We start from the raw sequence: 15,961 nt of genomic DNA, 5'->3' as shown, positions 1-15,961 counted from the left end.
CAAAAATAGAAATCAATACGATATTACAATAATTAGAAGCTGCACCGAGAACTAACATAAATATGTTTTATTATTTTTCTCATTTTACTCAATAAATACCAAAAAATCACTAAAATTCTTAGCGAACTTGTCTTCATTAATCGGTGCAAAAATCATTAATCCTATATAATTCACAAAATCACATCAAGAAATGCAACTATTTTTTAGTAGTTTTTGGATCTCAACAATAATAAAAGTTGCATCAAGGGCCAAGGTAAATATATTTTATTTTTTATTTTACTCAATAAAAAAAATCATATCCCCTCGTATTTTTCTCTCCTTTTTTTTTTTTCAGGTTTTCTAAATTCCAAGAAGCAAAATTAATAAAAAAAAAAAAAAAACCAAAATAGGACCTATAATAGTAAATAGCAATAAATAGAAACTGTGATTGAGGACGAAAGGGTAGTTACTAGGTATGTGAATTTCTTAAAGCAAGCAGTTATTGAGAGTGTCGCCAATGGTTGTGGTGGTTGCAAATTGCAGTGAACCTTTTTGTGGTTAAAGCCATCGCCACTAAAGCTTCACACAATATCTCTCTCTTTCTCTACCCCTAGCTTTCATCCCTTTTCTGTCCTCAAGTGATCCCATTCATCCCTTTCATCCCTTTCAGTCTCTGTTTTAAAATTTTTACTTTGGAAAATAGATAGCTCTCTGACTTCCTGAAATGGGTCTGCTTCATCTCTGTGTTTTCGCTGCAATGATGCTTCTGGGTAGCTCTGGCTCTGCTGAATCAGTTGTTGTTATTCGTTTTCGCCGCGCTCCTGCCGCTAAAACTAGGCTCTCCAATGCTGTTTTCCAGTATGCGGTCGAGACACAAGATGGCTCCAATGCTTGTAGCCACAATCACTGCTCTGTCTACTACAAGGTATTTCATTATGTTCTTACTTTCTGGTTTTTTTTCTCTTTTATTTAAACGCAAACTTTATTGATATGCCATCGCTTTTGACGGAGTAATACCGGCGTTACAAAACAAGTATTGGGAGATTCCGATAAAAAAAATTAAAGCCCTCCCAAAAACATTCTAACAACCAATCAAAATAGAACTACAAATCCAAACAATGTTAAATAAAAAACAAATCTAAATAGGCCTATGAAAAATAATAATAAAATTAAAAAATCTAAGCCCACCAAACAAAAATCGAAATGTTGAACTAATGACGAAAGGAAGTGAGACCCAACCTATCCATTCAAAAGATACCTTTCATAGAATGTGGTAACAAATGTTATTCTTTGTAGCGAGAAAATCAATGTGCGTATTTTTTGTTCTTATTTTTATTTATTTATTATTATTTTGGTGGGGGCTTGTACTTGTAAATGTAGTTTGTGAGTTTATAAAATCTGAAATCCCTTCCATTTGAAAGCGTAGTGAATAAGTGATGCTCTTGTTGGGGATATATAAATAATAAAAAGAAAAATTAGATCTTCCCAAATGACAAGTGTGGTCCTTTGGTGATGTCTGTTGGAATAAGATAGGAAAATGCTGCAGTGCTAAAAATTGTTTCAAGGCACGTTATAATATCATTTTCCTTAAAACATTATTTGTCTCCACCAGATTAGTGTGTTTTTGAATAAGTAAATACGTTTCCAGGATACAATGAAACCTAGATTATGATCTGATATTAGTTTGTATTATATACAAATAAAAACTGATCATAAATACTCTTAGAGTAATTTGAACAAACTTTCTGAAATTCTATTTCTGCAAATAATAGAGTCCAGTTTTAAAATATATATAATTTGAGGAAGCTTTTTCTTAGGAAGAGAAGGAGAGAATGATGAATTTTCTTATATATTTCATGAAATTAATCCTGTCTATTTATAGACAAAATTATGCCTTTTTCCGAAAGGTTGCATCTGTTCAAATCGTGTTGCATCTGCTCTCCTGGTCGCACCACTTAATCTTAAAAAGGATAAGATTAATTTTTAACCATCCGATCATGATCAACGGTCACTTAACTAAGTGCTTGTGCACCACTAGCACCCTACAACCCACATAACTTTAAATGCTTTAGAAAATTCATTAAAAGAAGACTTTGAAAATCCACCCATAAAATTGTATATTTTAGAAAATATTTCAGCAAGGTCGACAATAAAATCACTCCAAATAGTGGGTCTTACTTGATAGGACGCACATGCAGAACAATGGGATCCATTATTTGGAGTGATTTCATTGAACAAAGAGGCCTAAGTTAGGACTTACCTAATTTTTTCTTATTGAAGGTAAAAATTTATATAGGAATATTTTAGTACATTAAAAAGCAGACACAGAGACATTGTACCTAGTCACGGTAACTATTTTGAGTTTAAGGAACCTTTAGGAGAAACAATTGAACCAATATAGAAAATGTGGTTTGAACTTACCATTCTTAATTCAACATAGCTCCCCGGCTGGCTGGTCATACCAACAATCCGATAACTATTTTATTTCCCAATTGTTCACTGAGGTTTTGTAGATTTTCATTGAATAACTTTCTTAAGGGCATGATGCACTTGCTTCTAGTACACCATACTAGATATCGATGCTAAAATGGTACGTTTGATGGACTTGAATCAAATGATTTTCTGTACCTTTTGTTGTCATTTTATGGAAGTTATAATATGCATTTCAACAGCTTGATGGAGAAAGTTTGAGACCATGCTCTGATGATACCATAATATTGAAAAATTTAACTGCAAACCGTGAACACAAACTTCTTCTTCATGTCACAACCCAAGATGGAGAGAAGAACTCGTCGACTTACTCGTGGTTTATAGGTAAGCACTTCTGCTCCTTTCTATGAATATTAAAATTTTCATCTGTACAGATAAGCAAGCATTTTCCCATTTAGTTGGCCACTGGTTCATAGACTCATATCACAGAAATCAGGTTAGGTCTGACCTAGCTGATGTACAAACCTAGGATTGTAGTTCAAATATTTTGCCCCAAATCATCTAAATGCCTGTTTATTGCTTGTCTGATAGATAGAGTGCCACCAACAGCAACAATTTCTAGCGAACAGAAATACACAAATGCTGAAAAAATAGCCATTGAAGTTACATTCAGCAAGGCTTGCACCCGGCGGGGTGGGTTCAAGTGTTTCAACTCTTCAAACTGTGATGTAAGTAGGCCTCTTGCCGAGTAACATCTTACTTTTCTTCTCATTTGTAGAACTACCCCAACTAAACCAAATGCTAGCCAGTGTTCCTCAGTAGTATTATGCAGTGGTTAGTATTTTTGAAGCAGTTCAAGCTATTTACTAGTAGGATGATTCACATTAGGTTGATTTTCATCCATTGATTGGGATCCAGTTTCCTTGTTTAGGTCTTGGTAAATGGTCCTGCCCATGTTCAGGCATCTTCACTACGCATCATCAAACCCAACATCAAATATAGCCTTCAGATTAGTCTCTCCTCGAAAAGTATACATGGGCATGTGGTAATCAAAATGGCAGATAGCTTTTGCACAGACGAAGTAGGCAATCGTTTTACAAGAACAAATGGATCCATCATGATCATTCACTTTGGTGAGACATCGATACCCATTATTTTGCTGAGATCAACTTTCTTTGAGTCTTCTGTGACTTGTTTTGATGGTTTCATTAGATAGAAGACCAGTGCAGTTGGACTGGTGGACATCAGTTCCGTCATATGAGCTGGGGATCAACGGTGTCCCGCGAACTGTTCTTGCAACCAACAAAATGGAGAACTTAGAATTTTTCTTGGACTTCAGCAACCAAATTGCAAATACAACAGAACAAGTCTTAAAAGCATTGCATGTTAATTCCGGCAACTTAATAGCCATTCGTGGGAAAAGTCACCGAAACCGTCGATTTGTTTTCAAAGTAATCACCAAGCTTCAACATTGTTATTTCTATTTGTGTCTCTCTTATACTTTCTTCCTTCAATACCTTTGATTTCTAAGGATAAATTCAAAATTCTTGCAGCTCAACAACATTTCAGAAACTGAAATCATCACAGTTAGACTACAAGCTGCATCTCTAATTAGCATGACAGGAACTCCTGTCACCCCAGCTGCCCCAATAATATTCCTCTATGGTAGGTATTGCCCTGCTTTCCACGAATTCTTTTCTGCATGCCCTTCAAAGTAACTACGGGTGTTCTAATTGAAAGATTTGCTTTCACAGATTCCACAAAGCCTGGTGTAGCGTTAAGTACCAGTTCAGCAAAAGTCACGAAGGAGTTCAACATCAATGTGGTAGTTGAGTTCACAAAGCCAGTATTTGGCTTTGAGGCCTCTGCGGTAGAAGTTGAAGGTGGCAGAATTATAAGGCAGGTGCATACAGCAACTCTCAGAACTACTAAAATAAACCAAATTTTTTATTTGGTTTACTGGATAAAAAAGACTAATAATCAGGGTGTGATTTTTCCTTATGTAGATTTGAAGAACTTTCAAGAGCTCTATATTCTCTTACAATAAGGGCAGCATCCCAGAAAGTGGTCTCTGTCATTGTTCCCGCAGAGAAAGTAATTGATGTTTCAGGAAATCCTAATTTGGCTTCTAACCTACTTGAAGTAAAGCAGTGTACACACAACCTCTCTCTCTCTATCATCAGTTTATTAAGTTAAATCTTTCCCATTTTTCCTATATATATATATATATTGCTTCCAAGATAATTAAAAAAAAACTTCATTGTGCGGAACTTTATATGATCACTGACTGCAAAGATGTAGTCGCCAACAATAACATGCGATTCTGGTTGCTGACTGATTTTTACACTCAATGTAGACTCTGCTCCTGCCATATCAATTGCTCTCCACTCATTTGTGACTGTGGGAGTGTTCTCAACATCACTGGCAGCGGCTCTTCTTTCACTTTCATCAGCAAATCTTGGAGTAATAGGCGCTGTAGGTGCTGGGGACACCACTGCTATTTCTGACCCATCAATGAATCTACATGTAAGTATTTGCAAGCTAGGTTGGGCCTTAAAGATCAAGTTTGGTCCACCTATTTGCTTATGAACATTGCCTAGATTTTCCTCCTGTATGAAGATTTTTCTATGCACCTGATCTAGGTGTTCTGCTACTCCTATCTCTGCCAGCGCAGCCACCAATGTTCATTTTCACCTGTATTGCATTGCAGAATTACTTTTCCCCATAATCATTGTGGTTCACTTCCAACATCTAAAAAAAGTTTCATCACAGGGAATGGTGGGACATCTACAAGCATTTGTCCTCTCAGACTGGTTCTCTGTAAGTCTACCAGTCGAATATTCCGAGACAATAAAAGGCCTAAGATGGCTTATACCGCGTGAAAAGCTTCCATGGGAGAAAGAAAGCACATCAGTCTGGCCTAATCATTTTCATTTGGACAAAAATAAGTGGGCAATTAAATTTAGTGGCATGCCCATTGCATACCTAAATCCTGAAAGGGCGTATCATTCAATTGGCTTGATTTCAGAAAATTTTTCTTCTTTTTTGTCATGTCGACAACTATATCCGGCAGAGATTTTCCCCAATGCCGGTTGGCTCCACAGGAGGCACAATGTGAGCATGAAAAACAGCCCTTATGGTCTACCTCTCAATTCCAATGAATACTTCACTTATTTTTTGGTGAGTATTTTCCTAAGATGGTTCTATACAAAGAGTTATAACAGCTGTACTTCAGTTCGATAATTTTTTCTTGCAGAGAGGAGAGCCCTTGTCTGCTAGTAACGTCGTCAAGAGAATGGAGAACTACACAGGGTAGTCTATTTTCTACTTTTCTATTTTCAGACATGATTGCAGGAAAGCAATCGTATCAACTAAAATGGAAAAAGAAAAACATATATCAGCTGTAGATATGATTGACAAGAAAAAACCGCTAATGTTCTTCAAATGAATAATTCAGTCAATTGAAAGAGTGATAACATGGTATAAATATTGCTGAGTTTGTTTTCACTACAGGTGGCAAGATTTGAAGATGAACTTGTTCTGGCTTAGTGTTGGGGCAGGGAGTTTGCTTACAATACATTTTCTTATATTAATTTTTCTGAGATGGAGGACTGGAACATCAGCTCATGGGATTCTTTCAGTACCAAGGTTTGAACTCTTTCTTCTAATTCTCATGCTACCATGTATCTCTCAGTCATCAGCATTTGTCATCAGAGGTAAGATATCATTTCTGTGCTTTTATAATTTGATTTATTTGTCCCTATAGGAATTTTTTCTTAAATTTAGATTCTCATGTTTTGCAGGTGGTACGTCGTGGGGAATTTTGGCTGGGACTGTATTACTAGCCATCCCTGCAGCCTTTATTTTATCAGTCTTCCTTTTTCTTATAGTTGCAGTTTACCCTGGTACCTTTGTTCGGTACAAAGAAGTCAAGCACACAACTGCAGAGGAACAATGGTATATGAAGCCATGGGCCTTCTTCACTGGGAAACCTACCAACGGAAAATGGTTCTATAGGGAAGGGGTGCCTTCGTCTTTCCTCCCTAGATTTGGAATTCTATTCGAGAGCTGTAAAGGTCCTCCATTGTTTTTCTTAGATGATCAAACTGATCCGAACAGTGTATCAACCTGGATAGAAAGCAGCCAAAGTGGGATTGGAAGAATGAAGGCTATCAGCTCAAATGACAGCAATGAAGAAACCAAGGTCCCCATGTCCAAGCGGCTCTCAGGATTCGCTAAATCTTCCTATATTATCATTGATCTTTTGCGAAGGGCTGGCTTAGGGATATTATCAGGAGCCTATTCATCTCAAGGATCAAGGCAAGGCTTTTTCGCGTTGACAATCACGGTAGTACAATTCCTGTATCTGTTTACTCTCAAACCATACATCGTGAGGAGAGTCTACATGGTGGAGAGTGTCTCCCTCTTGTGTGAAGCTGGAATATTTGGACTGTCAACTGGCATAACTGGTTCAAATCCAATCCAACAGCATACTCTAAGCTTCATAATGCCGACTCTCCTCTTCCTCAGCTTCATTTCCCTGATAACAAATGAGTGGTACACTCTGATAAAATGGCTTCTAAGAATGTATCAGCCTCAGAATAATTCATTCAAGCTTGGATTAAAATGTGCTGCGAAGGGTCTTATCCTTCCTTTTCTCCCAAGGCAGCAGTGGTCAAGTTTCATACACGGATACTCCCAACCCAAAACTGGCCAAGCCCCAATCCTTCCCCTAGGTCCAGAGAGGGGATCTGGAAACGTAGTAGCACCACATATCAACCCTCTGAGTGCCATGACCGCAACGATAGTTCCAATGCTCAGCCCAGAGTCACCCAGCCTCAATGCTATGCAGAGGACAGTTTCCACGACAACGGATATAGTGGTCAGTGGACAGAAAACAGGAGGAGGGAAGCAACCAAAAGGTCTCAAAATGGGACCAAGTAGTGAGCTTAAGAAGCTGAGGGAGTTGGCGAAGGCTAGTTTCCCAGGGACTTCAATGGGTAATGAAGCTAGCACCAGCTATGGTCAGAGAGGGCAATCTTTCTCCATTGAAACCCCATTAGATGATTTTAAGCCCTCCTCTTCAAAGCACAGGAAGTGACTTTGTCGAGTCTAAATTTTGCACAAAACTGAGTTTTTCCTAATCTAATATGCTCAACATATTTTTGTTTTGCCATGACACATTTCAAGGCTCCTACTAATCTTGCTAACTTCTTATAATGATTTTTCTATGTGCATCCAGCTATGATCTAACCTTTTAGCTTTCAAGGTCAACTCAGAATTCCATCTCCATATAGAAAATAAAGCAAAGAAACATATTAAGAAGCATGAAAAGGAAGGAAAAAAATGAAGATAATGAGAAAAACCATAAGTCTCTTCTGCCCTGCCAACAGGAAAAAATTTAAGAGCTGATATTGTTCATCTGAAGTGGTAAAAAAGACTTGGAAATGAGTCAAAAATTGGTTTTGAAAGGCTTCCACTTCTCTTCTAATCGAAGGTATAAATAGTCATTGTACAAGGTAGGGTCCTAAAGTTTAGGATCATGATGGTCTAACCTAGGAAAGCAATAAATACCTAGATACGAACTAATAATCATTGAAATCCTAATCTATTATGTACAGCTAACAACAAAGGAAACAAAAAAGGAAAGAAGGAGACAATCTTGGATTATGGACAGAGGTGTAACAGCTTGAAGATAATCACTTAAACTGTAGTGACCCGAATCTATAAATAATTTTACAGCGGAAGACCTCAAATGCATTTATTACCAGAGTGCTAAATAAGTTTATTACTTCAATATCTCCAATATCAAAATTAATATTTTTAAAATTTTAAAATACAAAAGCATATCATATTTATCATAAATAGTTATTTCTAATCTCACTCATGCTTTTGCTATGCCATTCTGATATGCTCCTCAAGGTATCTGTAATATATGATAATTATTGGGTGTCCCTCCTTGTGGGGCCCAAAAATTGGAAAGAGTTTTTTTTAATGGTTGTTGGCTTCTCAAGGAAGCAGTATTCAACACCAAGCCTCACGCGCAGTAATTGAGGCTGCCACTTCATCTCCTCTTTTTACCATCTTGTCTTGCAACAGAAAATCTTCTTCACAACTAGCAGCCCTCTCCACTTTCTCTATTTTTTTGACGGAAACACCACACAGCTCCTCATGCCAGCGCCGCAGCCAACACCTGCAGCAAGCCCACGCACCAGTGCTAGTCATCTTCTTCATTGCAGTAAGCTACTGTTGCTTCTTTTTCGTGTGTCTCCAGCTGCATATTATTTACAACATATTGGGATTTCTTTTAGTGTGGTCTTTTGGTTGGTTCTTTGGAGCTTTGTTCAGAATATTTGGTGAGACATTTCCATCTTGCTACATTTATTTATACACTCTTGTGTATTTGTAAGGCTTGTGCCTTTTGTATCCATTTTGTACAAAATATTTGGTGATAGTGGATTTGGACCGCCATACCCCGTGGACGTACCTCAACATTTGAGGGAACCACGTTAAATTTCTTGTGTCTCAATTTTTTATTGTTTGCATTACTCCATTGATTTATTTGTGGGAATTAGTTCATATATAATATTTGCCCAACAAGTGGTATCAGAGCCGTGTTATTTGTACGCACTAAATTTGTGTAAATCATGGATGGTAATGTTGGCCGTATGATTAGCTTCAATGGAAGCAATTGGGTAACTTGGAAAACAAAAATGCAAGATCTTTTATTTTGCAAAGATTTGGATGGGCCTATTGAGGGTGATAGCCGAAAGCCTAAAGACATGAGTGATGATGAGTGGAATAGGCTTAATAGGAAAACCGTTGGTGTTATTCGGCAATGGATTGATGATAGTGTTTTTCATCATGTTTCTACTGAAACTTCGGCACATGAATTGTGGAAAAAATTAGAGGGTCTTTATGATAGAAAATCGGCTACAAATAAAGCCTTTCTTTTTCGAAAATTGGTGAATTTGAAATATAAAGATGGTGGTCTTATTACCGAACATTTGAATGAGATGAAAAATATTATCAATCAGCTTGCTACCATGAAAATAGTTTTTGATGATGAATTGCAGGCCTTAATGCTTCTTAACTCTTTGCCGAAAAGTTGGGAAACTTTGGTTGTGACTGTTAGTAATTCGGCTCCCGATGGAATTGTTACTATGAACCAAGTAACTAGCAGCTTGTTGAATGAAGAAATTAGAAGAAAATCAGTTGGCTCTTCTCATTCAGAGGCACTTATGACAGAAAACCGGGGGAGAGGCAGAAGTAAAAGCAGATATTTTCACCGTAATGATAAATCAAGAGGTCGGTCCAACTCAGTTTCGAAGAAAGATATTGAGTGTCACTATTGTCATAAAAAGGGGCATATGAAGCGGGAGTGTAGAAAATTGAAATTCAAGGAGCAAAACAAAGAGAAAAATTTTGAGAAAAAGCATGAAGACACAACTTCAGTTGCATCTGATGGTGATCTTATGGTTGTTTGTGATGATAGCTGCATTAATTTGACAAGTCAAGAGACTGATTGGGTTATTGATTCCGGTGCATCATTCCATGTCACTTCTCGGGGAGATTTCTTCACTTCTTATTCCAAAGGAAATTATGGAGTTGTTCGGATGGGAAATGAAGGTCTATCAAAAATTGTTGGCATTGGAAATGTTTGTTTGGAAACAAATTTGGGATGCAAGTTGGTACTCAAAGATGTGAGACATGTACCTGATATTCGACTAAATTTGATATCTACCGGAAAGCTTGATGATGAAGGGTTTGACAATCATTTTGGTGATGGAAAATGGAAGCTCACAAAGGGTAATTTGGTGGTGGCTAAAGGCAAGAAAACCGGTACACTTTATATGATGCAAGGTAAAATTGGTAATAGTGTTGTGAATGCAATTGAAAGTCACTCTTCCACCGATTTGTGGCATAAGCGGCTTGGGCACATGAGTGAAAAAGGAATGCAGTTTTTGTTCAAAAAGAAGCTCCTACCCGGGATGAAAGGTATCTCTCTTAAAGCTTGTGTTCATTGTTTGGCCGGTAAACAACATAGAGCTCCTTTTCGTGCAAAGTTTGTTACTAAAAAATCTAATGTTTTAGATTTGATACATTCAGATGTATATGGTCCTTTGAAAGTTAAATCTCATGGTGGTGCACTTTACTTTGTTACCTTTATTGATGATTGTTCAAGAAAAGTTTGAGCTTACACCTTGAAGACTAAAGATCAAGTCTTAGATGTGTTTAAGCATTTTCAGGTTAAAGTTGAAAGAGAGACTGGAAAGAAGGTGAAATGTGTGCTCTCGGATAATGGTGGAGAGTACATTGGCCCATTTGATGCATATTGTTACAGCCAAGGAATTAGACATCAAAAGACCGTTAAGAAAACCCCTCAACAAAATGGTATTGCTGAAAGGATGAACCGCACTATACTGGAGAGAATGAGATGTATGCTCTCTCATGCGAAGTTGCCAAAATCATTTTGGGGTGAAGCAATGAGGACGGCGGTGGACTTGATTAATTTGTCCCCTTCAAATCCTTTACTTGGTGAAGTTCCTGAAAAAATTTGGAAAGGTAAGGATGTTACTTATGATCACTTGAAAGTGTTTGGTTGTCGTGCATTTGTTCACATTCCAAAAGATGAAAGATCCAAACTTGATGACAAGACAATGCAATGTATTTTTCTTGGCTATGGGCATGATGAATTTGGATACAGATTGTGGGATCCAGTTGACAAGAAAATTGTTAAAAGCCGAGATGTTGTATTTTTTGAAGATCAAACAATTGAAGATTTTGGCACGGTTGAGCAACCACGATCTGATGGGAATGATTTTGTTGACTTAGACTTACCTTCTCCACCTTTGGCACATGATGAAAATATGGAAGATGTTCTTCCACCTATTGAAGATATTGGAAATGATGAAATTCCTAATGATGTTGAAGATGAAAATGAGGAGGAGCAACAAGTTCAAGAGCAAGCTCAATTGAGAAGGTCTTCAAGAGAGTCAAGACCTTCATCTAAATATCCATCAAGTGACTATGTTACTCTAACAGATCAAGGGGAACCTGAAAGCTATCAAGAAGCCATGAACCATGAAAATAAAGTTGAATGGGTGGAGGCTATGCAAGAGGAAATGAATTCCATAGTTGACAATCACACCTATGATTTGGTTAAACTTCCTCCTGGAAAGAAAGCTTTGAAAAATAAATGGGTGTTTAGGCTGAAAAATGATGGAAAGAATCTTCGGTACAAGGCTAGGCTTGTGGTAAAAGGCTTTGGTCAAAAAAAGGGAATTGACTTTGATGAAATATTCTCACCAGTTGTAAAGATGTCATCTATTCGGGTTGTTCTTGGCATGGCAGCATACTTGAATTTAGAAGTTGAGCAACTAGATGTGAAAATCGCTTTCTTACATGGTGACTTGGAAAATGAAATTTACATGGAACAACCGGAAGGCTTCAAACAAAAAGGGAAAGAGAATTTAGTGTGCAAATTAAAGAAAAGTTTGTATGGGTTGAAGCAAGCACCACGGAGATGGTACAAGAAATTTGACTCTTTCATGATTGATCATGGTTACTCAAAAACCTCTTCGAATGATTGTGTGTTTGTGAAAAAATATCCGGATGGCACTTATATTATTCTCTTACTCTATGTTGACGATATGATCATTGTAGGACAAGACTTCTCCAAGATTGACAAATTGAAGTTGGAGTTGAGCAAGTCTTTTGCTATGAAAGACTTGGGACCAGCAAAACAAATTATTGGCATGAGAATTGTTCGTGATCGTGAAAAAGGGCAAGTTTGGTTGTCTCAAGAAAGTTACATTGAAAAAGTGCTTAAGAAGTTCAGTATGGATAAAGCAAAACCCGTTGGTTGCCCACTTGCTAGTCACTTCAAGTTTAGTTCAAAACAAAGTCCTACAAGTGAGAAAGATAAGGAATAGATGAAGAAAATTCCTTATGCTTCGGCCGTTGGTTCCTTAATGTATGCAATGGTTTGCACAAGACCGGATTTAGCTTATGGTGTTGGAGTTGTTAGTCGGTTTCTCTCTAATCCAGGAAAGGAGCATTGGTTAGCGGTAAAATGGATTCTCCGATACCTTAGAGGCACTTCAAAGGCGTGCTTGTGTTTTGGAAATGGTAAATCTACACTTCATGGATTCACGGATGCCGACATGGCCGGTGTTGTTGATTCTAGAAAATCTACTTCGGGTTATTTGATGACTTTTGCAGGGGGAGCTGTGGCATGGCAATCTAAATTACAGAAATGTGTTGCTCTATCTACTACGGAAGCCGAGTTTATTGCCATTGCGGAAGCTTGCAAAGAATTGCTTTGGTTGAAGAGATTTTTGAAAGAGTTGGGGATGGAACAAGAAATGTATGTTCTTTATTGTGATAGCCAAAGTGCATTCACTTGAGTAAGAATTCTATCTTCCATTCAAAGTCAAAACATATTGATGTTAGATATCATTGGATTCGGGATGTGTTGGATAAGAAATTATTGCAGCTTGACAAAATCCACACTGATGATAATGGTTCGGATATGATGACTAAAGCATTGTCAAAAGACAAGCATGTGAAGTGTAGAGTTTTGGCCGGATTGGTGGAGTCGTCCCCATAAGTCGGGAGGGGGAGATTTGTTGGGTGTCCCTCCTTGTGGGGCCCAAAAATTGGAAAGAGTTTTTTTTAATGGTTGTTGGCTTCTCAAGGAAGCAGTATTCAACACCAAGCCTCACGCGCAGTAATTGAGGCTACCACTTCATCTCCTTTTTTTACCATCTTGTCTTGCAACAGAAAATCTTCTTCACAACTAGCAGCCCTCTCCACTCTCTCTATTTTTTTGACGGAAACACCACACAGCTCCTCATGCCAGCGCCTGCAGCCAACACCTGCAGCAAGCCCACGCACCAGTGCTAGTCATCTTCTTCATTGCAGTAAGCTACTGCTGCTTCTTTTTCGTGTGTCTCCAGCTGCATATTATTTACAGCATATTGGGATTTCTTTTAGTGTGGTCTTTTGGTTGGTTCTTTGGAGCTTTGTTCAGAATATTTGGTGAGACATTTCCATCTTACTACATTTATTTATACACTCTTGTGTATTTGTAAGGCTTGTGCCTTTTGTATCCACTTTGTACAAAATATTTGGTGATAGTGGATTTGGACCGCCGTACCCCGTGGACGTACCTCAACATTTGAGGGAACCACGTTAAATTTCTTGTGTCTCAATTTTTTATTGTTTGCATTACTCCATTGATTTATTTGTGGGAATTAGTTCATATATAATATTTGCCCAACAATAATAATTGGGATGAGACAACTCTCTGTAAGTAACGACTAGATTATTTTCAATGTGTGATTAAAATGAGCTTTACAGTGTAAAAATTCATTTAATAATTTAACTGTTAAAAACTATATTTAAATAATTGTAAATCATTTTTTATCTAAATAGATGTATGCATATAAATATATATACTTTTATTTATACTTTTCTTTCACATCATCATTTAGCATCTTACATGGGCTTTGCTCACAAATATGTGTACACTTTCCTTTATTGAAAAGCATTATGTAGGCCCATTAAATATGACCATGTATAACTATATATGTGCATATTTTTCCTTCAAACCATTATTAAGCCTAATAATTGGCTCTTATCACATAAATATATAAATATGTATAAAAAAAAACCTTTTGGCCTATACATGTTATGTTTTTTTTTTTTTTTTATTACATAGGAACTTCAGCCACCAACGAGCCTTTCGGATCCCCTGGTGCAGCACCAAACCTACAGATAAGCGTCCTCCGCCCCCAGATCTCGCTGATCAGGGTAAAGTCCAGATTCGGATACGACTTCTGTGCATCAATTGGACGTTCTGTCAACCCGACCCCTGGGACACATCTCTATTACCATTCACGGTTCCCGTTGACTCACAGAGAACTCTCACCATCCACGGTCCCCGCTGGCTCACATAGTAAACTCTCACCAACCACAAGTACCGCTGGCTCCGTGAGTGTATCTACTTGGAATTGAACCTTTGATGCTCCTTCTTACTTGCTGATACCTTTCCACCACGCCATGTCGTAGTGGTTATGTCTGTCATGTTTACCCCTATGACCAAGTTGTGCTGTTTGAAGACTGGACTTAGTTTGATTAGTCGACTAAACTAAATCAAACTATAACATGTCTGTAAGTGTGATTTTTCTATCACATCTTGGTCCGGAGGTAGGTGTGCAATCGAGACAAATCCATTATCCACCACCAATACTTTCACAACAGTGTGGTTGCACTCATACTCATCTGTAGTTACGGTACCGAGCATCCATCACATTCAAACCATCAAGATTTTTAAAACATATAATTATAATTTATGCAATAAAAACAATATTATAATCTCATCATTTTTTCCAATATAAAATTTGTAAATAAATCTCATCACTATTCGCAATAAATCATGTAATAAACATAACAGTGCAAAAATCTCAAACTTGCTCAATTATGTAATAAAATAAACTCATGTTACATGATTTGCGTGTTAATTATAATTTTATAAATTATCTGAGAAACTCTTAGATTTAAATAAAAAGGTGGGTATGATCAATTTCACATATTTAATTTAACTCCAATATAAAAAACGGATATGATCAAATCCACGTTGTTTAATTTAACTCTGGCATATATTTGAATAAAATAGATATAATTAAATTTATGTACTTTATTTAAATCAGATATATTTTAAATTAAAATTTGACATAATAACCTACTCTCCTTTTACCTTTCCTTTAACTTTTTTATTAAATTTCCTATGAAAAAATGAACTGGCCATCTCCTATTTATAAGGAATTGAGAAAAGGGTGATTTCATAATTTCAAGAATTACTTAAAGATTAAGTAATGGAATATAATATAATAATTAAAATATAAAGGAAAGAGAGAGATAAGGATGGAGAGTGTGAGAGTGGGACGGATGGAAGGGAGATAGAGAGACAGGGCCAGGTGAGGCAATTTGGATTGAATTGAATTCAATTCAATTTTATACTATCCTATCATATATATATATATATATATATATATATATATATGATTTATTTATTTAATAATTTAATTTAATAATAATAGCTTTAATTAATTAATATATATAATTATATTATATTATATTATTCAATTTGATCTTCAAATCTTCCTTATCCTATTATATTATTATATATATTATATTATTTATTTTTTTAAATAATAATAATAATTTTTTTAAAAGAATTTTTACCCTAATAATGTATATATATTTGTGGGATCGTTACATTTTTTTCTCATAAAAATTTTGTTCTCAAAATTTTGTTAGATATAATTTTAATTAAAATCTAACGTAACAATAAGTTTAAAACTATCCTAACCTATCCATTCCTACCCTTATCATAATTCATACTTATACTCTTGTAAAAATCATTTTTAAAGTTTACAAAATCTATATCATAAGTCTTTGATACCAAATGTAGTAATCCGGACCTATAAATAATTTTACAGCGGAAGACCTCAAATATATTTATTGCCATAGTGCTAAATAACTT

General features: G+C 36.4%; 1 protein-coding gene across 1 annotated transcript; it reads left to right on the top strand.

The window, feature by feature from the left end:
* The first annotated feature begins 703 nt into the window (after positions 1–703).
* Positions 704–7,510, top strand: LOC131167504 (uncharacterized). The gene is made up of 13 exons (XM_058126308.1): positions 704–904; positions 2,652–2,793; positions 3,001–3,137; positions 3,341–3,437; positions 3,622–3,860; positions 3,963–4,074; positions 4,164–4,308; positions 4,416–4,561; positions 4,766–4,935; positions 5,182–5,589; positions 5,666–5,721; positions 5,923–6,125; positions 6,213–7,510. Exons 1-13 carry the CDS (start codon positions 704–706, stop codon positions 7,508–7,510), a joined length of 3,354 nt encoding a protein of 1,117 aa, XP_057982291.1.
* The last annotated feature ends 8,451 nt before the right edge of the window (positions 7,511–15,961 follow it).

This window comes from Malania oleifera, chromosome 11, assembly GCF_029873635.1.
Source record: "Malania oleifera isolate guangnan ecotype guangnan chromosome 11, ASM2987363v1, whole genome shotgun sequence".
Classification (NCBI taxonomy): Eukaryota; Viridiplantae; Streptophyta; class Magnoliopsida; order Santalales; family Ximeniaceae; genus Malania; species Malania oleifera.
Note: the sequence above shows the minus strand (reverse complement) of the source record. Positions and strands in the feature narration are given on the sequence as shown.

Bases quoted from the DNA above. Each gene is read 5' to 3' on its own strand.
- LOC131167504 (XM_058126308.1), top strand. From the start codon at position 704: ATGGGTCTGCTTCATCTCTGTGTTTTCGCTGCAATGATGCTTCTGGGT. The intron at 4,075-4,163 runs GTAGGTATTGCC...TTGCTTTCACAG, and splicing joins CCCAATAATATTCCTCTATG to ATTCCACAAAGCCTGGTGTA. The intron at 4,562-4,765 runs GTACACACAACC...CACTCAATGTAG, and splicing joins CCTACTTGAAGTAAAGCAGT to ACTCTGCTCCTGCCATATCA.